The following is a 17,370-nucleotide window of genomic DNA, read 5'->3' as shown; positions in this document are numbered from 1 at the left end:
GGCCAGAAATGTGGAAGGCTGAATCACCTGGCTAGATACCCTCTTCTGATAGGGGACTTGAATTGTTTCCCAGACTGGAACAGACAAACCAACAAGCCAAGTCCAATAAATATCCTTCATTTTCTGGATGAGAACTGTGGAGAATACAACATTGAGTGGGAAGATGAAAAGTCTGGATTTGCAGAGATCTCTAGGGTGCTGAATTAACACACTTCAAAGACTTCAAGTAATAGAATCAAGTGTGGTTCTATGTAGCTTTGCCCAAAACCAACCTCAGCTGTGTCCAAAAGTCCTTTCGTGGATCACTCTGAAAGAGTTTTGTTCTTCTCCAGCTACTCTCTGTATGCTAGAGTTGCATAACTAACGTTCAGTTGCAAAATTCACTGAACAAACGTCTTGCTGAGCAACATAAATTTTGGGCTCAACGGCAGTCGTATGTTGAGGACTACCCTTACTGAAATAGGAGGATCTCTGCATAACTCTCTTGTTGTGTTCCCTTGAATTTGGAGCCAGTCTAGTGTGCAAGACAAACATGCTTTGTCAGAGTCTGGAGAACCTCCAAAGGGAATTCACAGATGGTTCTCTAAGAATCAGGTCAAGGATAAAACAGGCCGTGTGTGTTGGGAAGGGAGGGAGATTGGCCAAGGGATGGGAGATGGCAGCCAGCCTGAGAAAGGCATAAAGCAGTAGACATAAAGTATCAAGGTGAACATCTCATAACTGGCAACCCAGCCCAGGAGGCAAGAAACATGGAGAAAAGCATTAACCCAGGAGCTTAATGAATGGATGATAAATGAGAACATTCCTCTTGATTTCCAAGATTCTGTATTTAATATCGGAGAGCAATATTATACATACTGTATTTTTCGGAGTTATAAGACGCACCTTCCCCCCCCCCTAAAAGGGGGTGAAAATTTAGATGCGTCTTATACACTGAATGTAGCCCCACCCACCCACTGGCCCCTACCCTTTGGCCTCTGCCTCACAGCAGTTACCTCCTTGCAAGCAAACAGCAAGAAAAAACAGCTCCTTTCAGCTTCAGCACAGCCTAATTAGCACAAGTTGATTGGATCGGCCTCTGGCTCTCAGCGGTTTTGCTCTCAGCTGTTTTGTGCGGGCCTCTGCTGCTTGCTGCAAGGAGGTAAATGGCTGGAGCAGATTATTTTTTTTCCTTGTGCTAATCAAGCTATGCTGAAAACGAAACTGAAAGTAAAGCAGGCTGTTTGCTGCAATGAGGCAAAATTGCTCAGAGGCAGAGGCAGAGGGAGATTTCTTTTTCTTCTTTTCCTCACCAAAAAAGGTAGGTGCGTCTTATAGTCTGGTGCGTCTTATACTCTGAAAAATACGGTACTTGACCGAAGTCTATATTGTATAGTGCTTCCTTCTTTGATCACAGCTGGCTGGGTGAGTCTTGGTATAAGGTAAGTTCAAAGGGATAGGGAAGTGGGGACCAAGTCTACAAAATTAATATTCATTCTCACCAGATTTTTTTAATTGGCTGCAGTTAGTGACCCACTGAGCCAGCAACTAACCAACCCCATATTTCCTATCTTTGCTAACCCGATGAACTTAGTCCCAAAGGTGCTTTTTCAAAGGGCAACTGGACTTCCTTGTTTTTTCTTTGAAGACATTTCGCTTCTCATCCAAGAAGCTTCTTCAGCTCTGACAGGATAGTGGGGAATGGAAGGGTTTATATTCCTTGCAGACAGCTGGTCATTTGCATCCTTTTAGGGGGTCAATGATGTAAGGTATATCTTACCAATGAAGTTAGCTAGTCTTTGACTTACAACAGTTCATTAATGGCTGCTCAATGTTACATCACTGGAAAAAGGTGACCGATGACCATTTTTCACACTTACAATGGTTGCAACTCCACCCTGTGGTCACGCAATCAAAATTCAGACTTGACAACTGACTTATATTCACAACGGAGGTAGGATGTCATACGATCCCTTTTGCAACCTTCTGACCAGCAAACTCAATGGGGAAACCAGATTCACTTAACAACCGTGTTACTAACTTAACAACTGTGGTGATTCACTTAACAGCGGTTGCAAAAGACAGGTCCGAAAACGGGGCGAATTCGCTTAACTGTCTCACTTAGCAAATTTTGGGCCCGATCGTTGTCGTAAGTCTAGGGTTACCTGTAGATTGGTATCTCCTAGGTACAGAACTGGGTTAAGTAAACCTCATCCAAGGGTAAGCGTGTTGAGTACAGTCATAAGCAGCAGATTAATGACTAAGATCCCACCCCAATTTAAGGACAATTCAGGATGATTCCAGTCGTGCAAGACAAAAAAGGATTTGAAGAGCTGCTCCTTCGGTGCCGGCTGGAAAGGAAGGTCAACCCTGGTTTTGGATCCCAACCAGCCCCCCTGTCTTAGCTTGGCAGTATGAAGACAAAACTGGTGACATCAATGGAGACCAGAAAGACACGGAGACGGAGCACCAAACTTTCTCTCTCTCTGATGGAATGGCATATCAATAGGAAATGACAAGGCTGCAGCTGCCACCTCCAATGACGTCGAAGCACCCTTGCCTTTTCTGAGACATGACATCAAGGAGAGGTGACTCATTCTAGATAGAAGGAAAGCAGGAACCTTAGTTGGTTCTATATTTAAACACTCAAAAGGAAGGAAATGTACCTTGGGCAGAATTGGACGTTTCCTTTCTGAAAGAGTATATTGTTGGGAGATGGATGCGGACCACCCACCAGCTCTTTTGATAGAAAGGAAATGGAATGAATTATGGCCACAAGCTCTCCGACAGTTTCATGCTACATAAATGCTCCCCAGGAATAGCATGGCCTCACAGGCAGCTCAAAATAGATGAAACCTGTAACAAGAATTCTAAAAGAAATATTGGGCCAGGAGGAGGAGGAAGAGGAGGATGGACTTAAGGTTGTTGAGTTATTACACTGGACAGTATCGCTGGCAAATCCTAACGTCATTGTGGGTTGGTGCAAACTTCTCTGCTGAAAAAATGTAGAGTTGACCTTGGGTAGTGATGGCTAACCTTTTGCGGATCGAGTGCCCAAAGCATGCGGGCGCGCGAACCCCCCAAATGCAAGGCACGCACGGCCCCCACACATGCGCCCTGCCCTCTGCACATGTCCGTGCACTCCACGCATGCACCCCACCTCCTCACGCATGCACGCACATCCCCCCCCCAGACCTGACCCCCCCCATGCATGCACAGCAGAGACCCAAAGACAAGCTGGCCATCGGGAGACGCGCACAAATGCGCGATGGAGCTGAACTGGGGTGATAGCTTGCGTACCCACAGAGTGGGGGCTGCGTGTCACCTCTGGCACACCTGCCATAGGTTCACCATCACGGACCTTGGGAATAAAGAAAGAACGAACAAACCATGAAGGAGGGCTGTGCAGAAAAAATTATATAGTCCCAAGGAGCCTGAGTGGCGTAGGAGGCTAATGCCTCCTAAGGCAGCATTTAACATCCAGCTGCCTGCAATTACTGCGAGTTCAATTCTCACCAGGCTCAAGGTCGACTCAGCCTTCCATCCTTTCTAAGGTGGTTAAATTGAGAACCCAGTTTGTGGGGGCAATAAGCTGACTTTGTATAAATATACAAAAGTATGAAGGCTATTGCTTAACGCACTGTAAGCCGCCCTGAGTCTCCGGAGAAGGGCGGCATATAAATCAAATTAAAAAAAAAAAAAAAAGAGGGAAACGTGAGGAATGTAAAATAACTGTGCCTTGATTTTGTTTAGTAGAAAATGGGACAGAAAGAGAGTTGGAAAGGGCTTTCAAGATTGTTTTTCTACCTTACTACAATAGAGAATCCATTCCATGCCTTACTTGTTTCTTGACCCCACCTTAGCATTGAAACATCTTGTTTAATTCAAGACATGAATAAATCACAAGTGGAACATTTATTTAGCACAGGGGTCAGCAACCTGTGTCTCTGGAGTCACATGTGGCTCTTTCATCCCTCTGCTGAAGCTCTCTGTCATCGGTCAGCTCAATTGATAGGCCTTCAAATCCCGGAATTCCCCTCTCAAGTTGGGTGAAGAATTCTGGGACTTAAAATCCAAAAATCTTAAAGTTGCCAAGATTGGAAAACACTGGTCTAAGCATTTTCTATGTGCTAGAAGTCATTACTACCGGATCATATGAGTCAAATTGTCATTGCTAGATGTTATTAAAAGCCTTCTCTGGTATGTCATTCCTGCATCATTGGGATTGATTGATTGATTGATTGAGACCCAGGCCTCATTGTTGGAATAAAAGTCTCAAGTGATACAGCCCAATCAAAGATTAGCTAACTCAAGGGGAATTAAGTCTCCAAATTCCAGCACGTTGGCCGTACCCAAGAAGGTGATTGATAAAAATTGAACTCCCTTTGAAACGAAAGGCAGCAAAGCATAATAAAGAACTAAGAGTCTGCTAAGATAGACCAAAATATACTGTATATTTAATTTTCAGCAGCTGGCTCTCCAAAACAAAATCCAACCGTAGGAACAAGTCTTCAGAGCAAACATTCAACTCAAGCACAGTAACCTAAGGGCTTTCTTTTTTCAGAAGGATCAGATTCCCTCTATATTGCAACTTCAGGGAAAAGATTCTCCTCTTGAAGAGTCTGTATCCTGAAAATGGCTAGGCTCTCTCTCAGAATCCAGCGTTTCACCCGATGGCTCCGCTTCCTCTGACATTTGCTCAATGTAATTTTGGGTTAGCTCTTCTTCAAACTCATGCTGAACGTCATTAGATACATTGCTGGCAGTTCCTGCTTCTTCGGCTGCACCCTCCACTTCTTCCAAGACCAGATCGAAGAGGGATCGACGAGAAGCTGTTGATCTTCTTCCACTCAATTTGATTCTTGGAGAAAAACAAATCGGCCTGTTGGTCTTTGGCGTGGACATACAAATTCCCTCTGGCTTGTCCTCATCCAGTTCATCTATTAATTCATCATTTTCCTCTTCCTCATCCGACACAATAATTGCAGGACGCTTCTTTTTCCCCAGCCCAAAACTGTCTCTACTATCACATGGACCGTTGGAATCGTCCATGACCACAGAGCCCTCTGCACCATTGCCAGTCTGGAGGCCTCTGTGACTCCCATGTTCTCTCCCAACTGATTCAGTTCCAGAGCTACAGTAGCTATCTAACCTCAGCTGGAATCCTACATTTTCTGTCTCCTCTAATGACATGTGTTCTTCTGCGAAGGTTTGTGGTCCATTCTCAGAATCCTCCAGGGCAAGGTTGAAATTGACCTGATAGTGAGAGGAAATATAAAGAGACTTGAACTGTGCAGTTTCTTTTCTGTCAGAGTTCTGCAGCAAGCTGCTTTCTGTCATTTTGTTAAGCATGGTCTCCTGTGGTGCCACAGCATCTGGTTCCTTAATTTCGCAGGCATCTCCATGAAGAACATCAAGTGACATGTCAGCCTCAGTTTGGTACATGCCACCATCTGAAGGGTACACAATGGAGTCCTGCAGCAGTTTCATCTGGACATCTTTAAGCTCATTTCTTGCTTCTGGAGATGGATTGCAAGAGATCATTTTGGATTCAGAGTTGACACTGCCTTCGATAGATAATGAAGTAGCTTGGAGAAGAGAAGATACAACATTTAGACTCTTGTTTTGCTCATCTGCTTGCAGTCTGGTTGATTGATACTCTTTGTTTTTGAAGTGCAGAACTTCCGTATTGATTGTATGCAAAACCAGTTGCTCATCATCCTTATCCTGGGCAGGCAGTTCAGAGATTGCGCTGGATTCAGGACTGTAGTTCTCCTTGTTAGATACTGAATGAGTCTGAAAAGGGGACACAGGCACTGTCCCAGGCTTTAGTTCACACACTTGGAAGCTGGGAAATTGTTCTTTCTCCTCAGAAGGCAAAGCATCTTCCGTATTAGAAATAATCTGAAGCATTTGCTCATCATCCACGTCTTCAACAACCAGACTGGTCATTTTAGAGCTCAAATTGACCATATCATCAACAACATCATTGTCATCATGGCTTACAAGTTCAATCACTTTGTTACTGAGGGCAGGACTAATAAATACAGGTGGGGTAACCACAGGAGTTGGAGGAGGGGTTGGTGATTTCTTCATGGATGGAATGGGTGATTCCATGACTATCGGGTTTGTCCTTTCGGACATAGATGGCCCAAGAGTTTCACTTGGTGAAGACTTGGATGGTTTTGTTTTTGGCTGGGTGGATGAGTCTATATCTCTCAGCCATGCTCCTTCAGACGTGTTTGTGATATTTCTCCTGTGCTGATAGTGAGAGGAAATATCAAGAGACTTGAATTGCGTAGGTTCTCTCGTGTCAGATTTTTGCAATGTGATGCTTTCTGTCATTTTGCTAACTATGGTCTCAAGTGGTGCCACAGCATCTGGTTCCTTAATTTCGCAGGCATCTCCATGAAGAACATCAAGTGACATGTCAGCCTGAGCTTGGTGCATGCCACCATCTGAAGGGTACACAATGGAGTCCTGCAGCAGTTTCATCTGGACATCTTTAAGCTCATTTCTTGTTTCTAGAGATGGATCGCAAGAGATCATTTTGGATTCAGAGTTGACACTGCCTTCGATAGATAATGAAGTAGCTTGGAGAAGAGAAGATACAACATTTAGACTCTCATTTTGCTCATCTGCTTGCAGTCTGGTTGGTTGATACTCTTTGTTTTTGAAGTGCAGAACTTCCGTATTGATTGTATGGAAAACCAGTTGCTCATCCTTATCCTGGGCAGGCAGTTCAGAGATTGCACTGGATTCAGGACTGAAGTTCTCCTTGTTAGATACTGAATGATTCTGAAAAGGGGACACAGGCCCTGTCCCAGGCTTTAGTTCACACGCTTGGAAGCTGGGAAATTGCTGTTCTTTCTCCTCAGAAGGCAAAGCATCTTCCGTATTAGAAATAATCTGAAGCATTTGCTCATCACCCATGTCATCAACAACCAGACTGGTCATTTTAGAGCTCAAATTGAACATATCATCAACAACATCATTGTCATCATGGCTTACAAGTTCAATCACTTTGTTACTGAGGGCAGGACTAATAAATACAGGTGGGGTAACCACAGGAGTTGGAGGAGGGGTTGGTGATTTCTTCATGGATGGAATGGGTGATGCCACAACTATTGGGTTTGTCCTTTCAGACATGGATGGCCCAAGAGTGTCACCTGGTGAAGACTTGGATGGTTTTGTTTTTGGCTGGGTGGATGAGTCTATATCTCTCAGCCATGCTCCTTCAGACGTGTTTGTGATATTTCTCCTGTGCTGATAGTGAGAGGAAATATCAAGAGACTTGAATTGCGTAGGTTCTCTCGTGTCAGATTTTTGCAATGTGATGCTTTCTGTCATTTTGCTAACTATGGTCTCAAGTGGTGCCACAGCATCTGGTTCCTTAATTTCGCAGGCATCTCCATGAAGAACATCAAGTGACATGTCAGCCTGAGTTTGGTGCATGCCACCATCTGAAGGGTACACAATGGAGTCCTGCAGCAGTTTCATCTGGACATCTTTAAGCTCCTTTCTTGCTTCTGGAGATGGCTCGCAAAAGATCATTTTGGATTCAGAGTTGACACTGCCTTCGATAGATAATGAAATAGCTTGGAGAAGAGGAGATACAACATTTAGACTCTCGTTTTGCTCATCTGCTTGCAGTCTGGTTGGTTGATACTCTTTGTTTTTGAAGTGCAGAACTTCCGTATTGATTGTATGGAAAACCAGTTGCTCATCATCCTTATCCTGGGCAGGCAGTTCAGAGATTGCGCTGGATTCAGGACTGTAGTCCTCCTTGTTAGATACTGGATGAGTCTGAAAAGGGGACACAAGACCTGTCCCAGGCTTTAGTTCACACACTTGGAAGCTGGGAAATTGTTCTTTCTCCTCAGAAGGCAAAGCATCTTCCGTATTAGAAATAATCTGAAGCATTTGCTCATCATCCATGTCTTCAACAACCAGACTGGTCATTTTAGAGCTCAAATTGACCATATCACTAACAACATCGTTGTCATCGTCGCTTGTAAGATCAATCACTTTGTTACTGAGGGCAGGACTAATAAATACAGGCGGGATAACCATGGGAGTTGGAGGAGGAGTTGGTGATTTCTTCATGGATGGAATGGGTGATTCCATGACTATCGGGTTTGTCCTTTCGGACATAGATGGCCCAAGAGTTTCACTTGGTGAAGACTTGGATGGTTTTGTTTTTGGCTGGGTGGATGAGTCTATATCTCTCAGCCATGCTCCTTCAGTCGTGTTTCTGATATTTCTCATGTGCTGGTCATTCAACTGAGATTCTAGTTGTACCAACTCTTGGGCTTTTTGGACTCTGTGTTCAATGTACCTATGGGCTTCTTCATTTTCGGCTTCATCATCATGTGCTGTGTCACGTGTGTACATCAAATCATGGTCAGAAATGCCAAATATATCTAGCGCATGGAGGTATGCAATGTGTTCATCCAGCTTAGTATCTGTTTTTCTTTGGGTGGCATGCAAGGACTGCAGTTGTAACTGTGTGGCCGAGCTTCGCGTGTCTTCCAATATGAACAACTCCTTTAGCTCTTGCACAGTGAAATAGCGATAGGGATTTTTCTTATCGCCCGTGCTTTGACGTATTAAGGAATCCTTGAAGACTTGTCTTCTATAAATCTTCTCTTCTACTGTCCCACAGGTAATCAGACGGTAGATTATGACATTCTCTTTTTGGCCAATCCTGTAAGCTCGGTCCACAGCTTGGGCATCTGTAGCTGGATTCCAGCTAGGATCAAAAATCACCACACGACTAGCAGCTGTTAAGGTTAAACCAACCCCACCAACTTGAGTAGTAAGCAAAAAGACAGAGTAGTCTCCATCTTTCTGAAACATGCCAATTCTCTTCTCTCGTTCTGCCAACTGGGTCACTGTCCCATCAACGCGCATGAGCTTAAATCCCCTGTGAGTTAAGACACGCTCTATAATGTCCAACATTTTTCGCGATAGGGAGAACACCAGAGTTCTATGTCCCTCGTCTTGCAGTCTTTCCAGCAGCGCCACAAGGAAGCTCAACTTTCCAGACTCCTGAATCAGCATCTCATCAGAAACATGCCCAATACTCCTCTTCATGTCTGGGAGCTCACTAAGGTCATTTTCACCAACATCTTGTTCGCTATAATCGGATGCTTCCAGGCCTAGTTGACTACATGCTCGATTTGACAAGAGCCTTGGGTGATCACAGAGCTTCTTCAGGACAGTCAACTCAGCCAGTGGAGACCTGGTAGACAACAACAGCTCCTTGATATGATCCAAAGATATAAAATTTCTATATATTTCCTCTTGTATGGGTGATAAGAATGCCCATATAATGAACTCGTTCTTTCGAGGAAGTGAAGGCATGGTGGGAGCAAGATCTTTGCTTTGGTTTCCAGGAAGATGGTTTGGAAGTTCAGCCTTTTTCTTCTTCTGGAGCTCATCTTTAGTCCGTCTCAGAAAATATGGCTTTATGATGGACATCAGATTTTCTGAGATTTTAAGTCCCAGAGCTTTCTCTCCAGGAGTGGCGTCTTTTGCCCTGGCTCTTGTGATGGGGTTCTCATATTCCATCCGAAAGGTTTTGCTGGTACCCAAAAGTGAGCCTTGACAAGCAAAATCAAAAAGAGCCCAAAGTTCTTTGAGATTGTTTTGAACTGGAGTCCCTGTGAGAAGGATGCGGTTTTTGGAAGGAATGGCATACACAGATTTTGTCGTTTTGGCAGATGGAGTTTTGATTTTATGGGCTTCATCCAGAATGATATAGTCCCAAACAAACTCTTTCCCACCAAAGCTAGAAAGCTGCGGCCAGCTGTTGAGGAGCATCTGGTAGGTTGTGAGCAAGATGCCCCTTCTCCTCTGGATCCGCTCCAGAGACCTGTTACGTTCAGCTTTGTTGGTCCCATGAAAAACTTTCACTCGCAGGCCTGGGGTCCACTTGGCAAACTCTTTCACCCAATTGTTAAGAAGGGTGGCTGGGAGAATCAGCAACACGGAACGGATGAGTTCTGCGTCAAACATTCCGGAGAGGAAGGTAATGATTTGAATGGTCTTCCCAAGTCCCATGTCATCTGCCAGGATGCCGCCCTTCCTTCTGTCTCGATATAACTTGTACAAAAAAGCAACGCCTTCTCTCTGATAGTCAAAAAGCTTATCGTGCATTTCTCCATACAGCATGAGTCCACTCTGACACACATCCACAAAGCCATCATCGTCCTCCTCCTCCTCCACAGCCAGAGAAGCTAGGGCTTCCTCCAACTTTTTAATGTTCGCGGTCAGCTTTTCACTGAAATGGATTTCAAGAGCCTGTTGGAACAAGTGGATAGATGCTTTCAGGTTCCCATTTCGGGCCTCCTCCTTGGCTTGGGACACAGATCTGTAAAATCAAGAGACAGTTCTGTAGTCAGAAACACACCAGAAAGAAACCCCACTCAAGGGCAGAAAAATAAAGAACACGGAAGAGATTTTAGCGCTTTCTGCCTATGCAGCATAAGTGCCTTGGATTCAGAGGTGGGTGATAGTAGTAGCGCTTACTTCTACAGGTAGTCCTCAACTTACAACAGTTCATTTAGTGACCATTTAAAGTCACAACGGCACTGAAAAAAATGACTTATGACGTTCTTCACACGACTGTTGCAGTATCCCTGTGGTCAAAATTTGGACAGTTGGCAACTGATAACTCATATTTATGACGCTTGTAGTGTCCCAGGGTCACATTATCCCCATTTGCAACCTTCTGACCAGCAAAGTTAATTTAGGGAAGCCAGATTCACTTAACAACTATGCTACTAACTTAACTGCAGTGATTCACTTAACAAATGCAGCAAGAAAAGTCGTAAAATGGAGCATAATTCACTTAACAATTGTCTCATTTAGCAACAGAAATGTTGGGCTCAATTGTGGTCATAAATCGAGGGCTACCTGTATTAAAGCCATGCGAGCCTGCAAATCTGAAAATCCACAAATTCTCCTTTCGTATTATATATTATCTTCTTTCTCCTTCCTCCTCCTAGACATGGGAGTTCTACTATCAGAGGTGGGCTGATTGCAAATGTATTCCACAGCCTCAAGAAGACAGCCTGGCAAAATTACCGTATTTTTCGGAGTATAAGACGCACCCTTTTCCCCTCTAAAAGGGGGTAAAAATTTAGGTGTGTCTTATACACTGAATGTAGTCCCTCCCACCCACTAGCCTCCACCCTTTGGCCTCTGCTTCCCAGCAGTTACCTCCTTGCAGCAAACAGCAAGAAAAAACAGCTCCTTTCAGCTTCAGTACAGCCTAATTAGCACAAGTTGATTGGATCGGCCTCCTGACACTCAGCTGATTTGCTCTCAGAGGTTTTGCGCAGGGCTCTGCTGCTTGCTCCAAGGAGCTAAATTGCTGCAGTTTTTTTCCCTTTGTGCTAATCAAGCTATGCTGAAAACGAAAATGAAAGTAAAGCAGGCTGTTTGCTGCAATGAGACAAAATTGCTCAGAGGCAGAGGCAGAGGGAGATTTCCTTTTCTTCTTTTCCTCACCAAAAAAGGTAGATGCGTCTTATAGTCCGGTGCGTCTTATACTCCAAAAAATACGGTATTCTTTACCTTCAGCAAAAGCTTTCAACAAGGCTTACTTCCAAATAATTGAGGATGCAGTTCCAAACATAGCCTCCCTCTCACTCTAGATTTTTTTTTAAAGCAATAGATGCAGTCAAGGTTCTTCGCTGACCTTATTAGCAAACAGGACTTTGTGTCAGATTATTCATGAACTGGCAGAGACATGGTAACAAGGTCAGCCAATGAATAGGCATATCAACTAAGTCAGCCAATAGGAGCTGAAACAGTTTGGAGGCTGGGCATGGCTCAGCTCTGTGCTGTGCTGAGAATTGAAACTGAAACCAGTGTGAACTTGTCTGCTGATTTGAGCTGAAATGAAACTTCTCTGCTTTTGGTATTGTATATATATTTTTATATATAAAGAAGTTTCTTATTTAAATCAATCCTGCTGAATCATTTTACCTATGTGCATTTTCTGGATTTAATTTCTGCAACAAACTCTGATAGGTTATGGGCCCAGAGCACACAGAAAGACTAAACTGTAATTAAACTGAGAGACTGCCTGTGTTAAATAAGAGAACAAGGCAGAGAAAGCTTGCAGGATGGCTGCTGTTGAATTTAAAGAGAGCTCTCTGCTTCGTTTGGGATAGAAGAACAACAGAAGCAACAGAGGCTGTGCTTCATTTGTGGTGAAACAACACATTTAAAGGACTGTTTGCAAAAGAAAAGCTGTTTGCAAGGAAGACAATTGCAAGATGGACAGGTTGCTGTTGCCAAAGTTAGCTATTGCATAGCAGAGACAACTGGTTGATAGACAGTGGGGCAAGTCGAACAATTGTTAACAATTCTAAATTGTTTTTCAAAATGGATCCAGCTACTGGAAATGCAGTAGCCTTGGCAAATGGTCAAAGGCTAAAGTAATTGGAAGCGGCAGTGTGCAAATTCCATATCTGGAAATGAGGTTTAATGATATATTATGTGTGCCTGAAATGGAGCATAATTTGCTGAGTGTCTCTAGTTTAGACAAGCAAGGATTTGAGACCATATTTGCAAAGGGCATAAAAAAGGATAATCTTTATGTGTTGCAAGACAAAAGGTGGACAAACATTTGGAAATGTACCACAACACGATTCATGTGTTCATCTCTTGCACAGAAAGCTTGGCCATGCTAGCTTCCGAGTTTTGCAAAAGATGGACCAGAGTTTGGAGAATGATTACATTTAAAGGGATGTAAAGCATACTTGGCAGTGGTGAAATCTAAAATTTGTTACTACCGGTTCTGTGGGCGTGGCTTGATGGGGGGGTAATGTGACTGGGTGGGCGTGGCCAACTTTTTTTTTTTTTTTACTTTTAAAACCATTTTTTCTACAACCTCTTCGGCGAAGAGGTTGTAAAAAAATGCTTTCAAAAGGCTCTGACGATCCCAGCTGAGTTGTCTGATCAGCAGAGGCTTTTTTCTTTTAAAAGCCTCTGCCAATCAGGCAACTCAGCTGGGATTGTCAGAGGCTTTTAAAAGCATTTTTACTACAACCTCTTCGCCGAAGAGGTTGTAGAAAAAATGGTTTAAAAAGCCTTTGAAGATCCCAGCTGAGTTGCCTGATCGGCAGAGGCTTTTTTTTTAACTTTTAAAAGCATTTTTTCGGCCGAAGAGGTTGTAGAAAAAATACTTTTAAAAATTGGGGGGGAAAAAAGCCTCTGATGATTGCATGGCTTAGCTGGGAATGGGGGGGGGCAGGGATTTTTGCTATCGGTTCTCCAAACCACCCGCCTCCATCGCTACCGGATTGGGCGATCCTGTCCGAACCAGGAGCATTTCACCCCTGATACTTGGACTGTGCAGTATGCAAATCATCAAAGTCCAAAGCATTTCCAGTAAGCAAGTGTAGCACAAGGCAGGCAACAAGAGCTCTAGAGCTGGTACATGCAGATTTGACTGGACCAGTTTGGGAGGAGCAAAGTATGTGCTGGTCATTATAGATGACTACAGCAAGTTTGGGTTCTGCTATTTACTAAAGAGGAAAATGGAGGTGCTACAGAAATTGAAGCAATGGGTAAGCTTCCTAGAAAGAAGATATAAACAACAGGTAAGTAAGCTGCAGACTGACAGAGGTTCAGAATTCATGTCAACAAGTTTTCACCAATGGTTGGCACAGTTAGGAATAAAACACAGACACACAAATCCGTATGCAGCAGCTGAGAATGGTGTAGTTGAGAGGCAGAATGGAGTCTTACAAACCATGAAGGAATCACTGCTGGAGGACTCTGGTTTGATCAGGTCATATTGGGGGTGAAGCTATGTTGACTGCTAATTCTTTTATTAATAGGCTGTGGAGTTCATCCATTAATGATACTCCATATGCAGTGTTATATGGGAGAAAACCATCTCTGGCACATTTAAGGGTTTTTGGTAGTAATGCATGGGTCCATATTCCAAAAGCAATTAGAAGAAAGGGACAACCAAAAGCTAGAAAGCTCAAGTTTATGGGCTATGAGCCAGGTTCTAGAAGCTATCACTTTAGTGATGGGAGCAAAAGAATAGTGATTTCCAGGTCTGCTAGCTTTGCAGAGCAAAACTGGAAAAGAATTGATGCAAATTTATGGAATGATTCACTTAGTGACAGTGATCCACTTAGTGATGATGTCAGCGTTCAGGGAGGAGAAGCTGAAAAAGATTTGAAGCAAGAGAGGGTTGAAACACAAGAGCAGTCAATGCTATGCAGGTCAGAGCGATGGAACAAAGGGATTCCACTTGACAGGTATTCTGCTAGTAAAGGTGTGTAATGTATGGTATGAGCCAAGAAATTATAAGGAAGTATTGGCATTACCTAGAATTGAACAAGTAAAGTGGAAAGAAGCCATGGACAAGGAAATGAAATCCATGGATGAACATAACGTGTTCACATCTATGACTTTGCCACAGGGTAGCAAAGCTGTAGGATCCAAGTGGGTATACAAGAGGAATGTACTACCTAATAATGAGGTATAGTATAAAGCAGTGATGGCGAACCTATGGCACACGTGCCACAGATGGCACACAGAGCCATATCTGTGGGCATGCGAACGTTGCCCTAGCTCAGCTCCAGCGCGCATGCGTGCGCCAGCTAGCTGATTTTTGGGCCTTCTGGGCCCATCGGAAGTTGGGAAACTGCCATTTCTGGCCTCCGGAGGGCCTCCGGGAGGGTGGGGGAGGCTGTTTTTGCCCTCCACAGGCTCCAAGAAAGCCTCTAGGGCCTGGGGAGGGCAAAAAAAACGTGCCTACCAGGCCCACTAGTAACCTTTTTACCGTTGTGTGCCAAAAGCGGGGGGAGTGTGTGTGGGGGGTCATGCAACATGCACAGGGGCATTGAATTATGGGTGTGGGCATGCACGCACGCGACCTCCCCGCGCTTTTGGCGCGCAACGGCAAAAAGATTAGCCATCACTGGTATAAAGCAAGGTTAGTGGCACAAGGTTTTTCACATATGAAAAATGTACACTATGATGAGGTATTTGCGCCAACTGTAAAGAGCGAACGCATCAGGCTGGCACTAGAGTTGGCAGCAGCACATGGCCATAAAATTTGGCATTTTGACATAACCACTGCATTCTTCAATGCAGAATTAAGAGGAGGAAATTTACATGGTTCAAGCACCACGGTAAAGTAAAAAGTAAAAAGCCTAACACAGTGTATAAATTGAACAAGGCCATTTATGGGCTGAAGCAGTCAGCCAGGAATTGGAACATATGTTTAGATACTGCATTGAAGGGTCTTGGGTTCAAGAGTTGCAAGGCTGATGGTTGTATATACACTGGAAAGTTACAAGGTGGAGATTGTAAACTATTAGAATTTGTGGATGATCTTTGTTTCATTGCAAAGGATGTATCACAGGTAAAAGAATTTGCTAATAAGTTAGAAAAGAAATTTGAACTAAAGAATTTCGGAGAAACGCAAAATTATCTCGGTGTAGAGATACAAAAAACTAAGAAAGGTGGTTATGTTCTCAGTCAAAAAAGAAAAATTGAACAGTTGTTGGAAATATAACATGAAAGATGGTAATACTGCTCCAACACCTATGAGCACAGATTTTCATAACAGTTTGGGTGAGGACGAAATTGAAGCCTGTGATCAAGAGATGTATCAGTCAGCAATAGGGAGCCTGTTATATCTGTCACAGTGGTCCAGACTTGTGCAGTAAGCATCTTGAGTCGCTTTACTGCTGCACCAACGCAATTGCATTGGATAGGTGTAAAAAGGATTCTCAGGTATTTGAAGGGAACTGTGAATTTGCGTCTTCAAATACAGGTCTCTGAAGAATTAAAACTGAAATGCTATGTTGATAGTGATTATGCAACTGATGTAAAAACCAGAAAGTCCAATTCTGGGATTGTAGTATTATTTGGAGGGGCTTTAATTGGTTTGAAGTCCAGGAAGCAAACAACTGTCAACATTTCTACTGCGGAGGCAGAATTTATTGCTTTATCTGAACTCTGTTCAGAGGTAACCTGATATATACAGCTGTTACAGGATTTAAATGTAAAGGTAAATGAAGCTGTGTATGAAGATAATGTTGCCTGCTTTAAAATGGCAACAGGTGACGGAGTAAAGAATAGAAGCAAGCATGTGGACCTAAGATTGTAATGTCAGGGAAGCCATAAAATGTTAATTGATTAGCTTGCTTCACTGTTCTTCAGAGGACAATTCGGCAGGCATAATGACCAAGCCATTGGGTGGAGTGCACCATGGAAAGAATATTAAGTTAATTGGATTTATGTCTCTTCCAGTCATGAAGGGAGGAGTGTCAGATTATTCATGAACTAGCAGAGACATGGTAACAAGGTCAGCCAATGAACAGTCATAGCAACTAAATCAGCCAATAGGAGCTGAAGCAGTTTGGAGGCTGGGCGTGGCTCAGCTCCATGCTGTGCTGAGAACTGAAACTGAAACCAGTGTGAACTTGTCTACTGATCTGAGCTGAAATGAAATGAAACTGTTCTCTGCTGTTGGTATTGTATATATATTCTTGTATATAAAGAAGTTTCTTATTTAAATCAATCCTGCTGAATCAGTTTACCTGTGTATGTTTTCTGGATTTAATTTCTGCAACAAACTCTGATACTTTCTCCATAGAATGGCTAAATTCCCATCTTGTTTTAAGCGAGAGATGCCCAGAACTGGATGGGGAATTGGAGATCATTATTCCAAGCTGTGCTTTGCTTAGCCAAATTTTGCAGAATAAATCACAGTTGGCTTGGTTCACCACACAAGACACTTAGTGGTTAAGGCACTGGCCTAGAAACCAGGAGACTGCCTTAGACATAAAAACCGAATGGGTGACTTTGGGCCAATTCCTCTTCAGCCCAACCCACCTCACAGTTGTTGTGGAAAAAATAGGAGGGGGTGCGCCTACATGGAAAAGGGAAAGCTAAGAGAGTGTGGGGGCAGAGTAGAGCTGGCCTATAGGAAGAATGTAGCTGCAGTTCCCAAAACAACTTATTCAAAACCGATTGGACAAAGGGGGAGGGCGGGCAACAATGGGGAAGCCTTAAAGGGGTGGGGGAGGGAGCTTTATCGGAATTTTGACATGCAAACTCCAGTTCTGGCTTTGCTTTACTGTATTCTGCTTAACCTTTAAGTAAACTATACAGTGGGGCAAAAAAGTATTTAGTCAGCCACCAATTGTGCAAGTTCTCCCACTTAAAAAGATGAAAGAGGCCTGTAATTGTCATCATAGGTGGACCTCAACTATGAGAGACAAAATGAGAAAACAAATCCAGACAATCACATTGTCTGATTTGGAAAGAATTTGCAAATTATGGTGGAAAATAAGTATTTGGTCACCTACAAACAAGCAAGATTTCTGGCTTTCAGAGACCTGT

General features: G+C 43.5%; 1 protein-coding gene across 1 annotated transcript; it reads right to left on the bottom strand.

The window, feature by feature from the left end:
* Positions 1-4,572: 4,572 nt before the first annotated feature.
* On the bottom strand, positions 4,573-10,350 carry LOC139322876 (DNA excision repair protein ERCC-6-like). The gene is made up of 2 exons (XM_070952123.1): positions 7,601-10,350; positions 4,573-6,571 (listed from the first exon to the last, which is right to left on the bottom strand). The coding sequence occupies exons 1-2, from the start codon at positions 10,153-10,155 to the stop codon at positions 4,573-4,575; spliced, it is 4,554 nt and encodes a 1,517-aa protein (XP_070808224.1). The 5' UTR covers positions 10,156-10,350.
* Positions 10,351-17,370: the final 7,020 nt, after the last annotated feature.

This window comes from Pituophis catenifer, unplaced genomic scaffold, assembly GCF_029215685.1.
Source record: "Pituophis catenifer annectens isolate HBS135680 unplaced genomic scaffold, rPitCat1.0.hap2 SCAF_11, whole genome shotgun sequence".
Taxonomy (NCBI): Eukaryota; Metazoa; Chordata; class Lepidosauria; order Squamata; family Colubridae; genus Pituophis; species Pituophis catenifer.
Note: the sequence above shows the minus strand (reverse complement) of the source record. Positions and strands in the feature narration are given on the sequence as shown.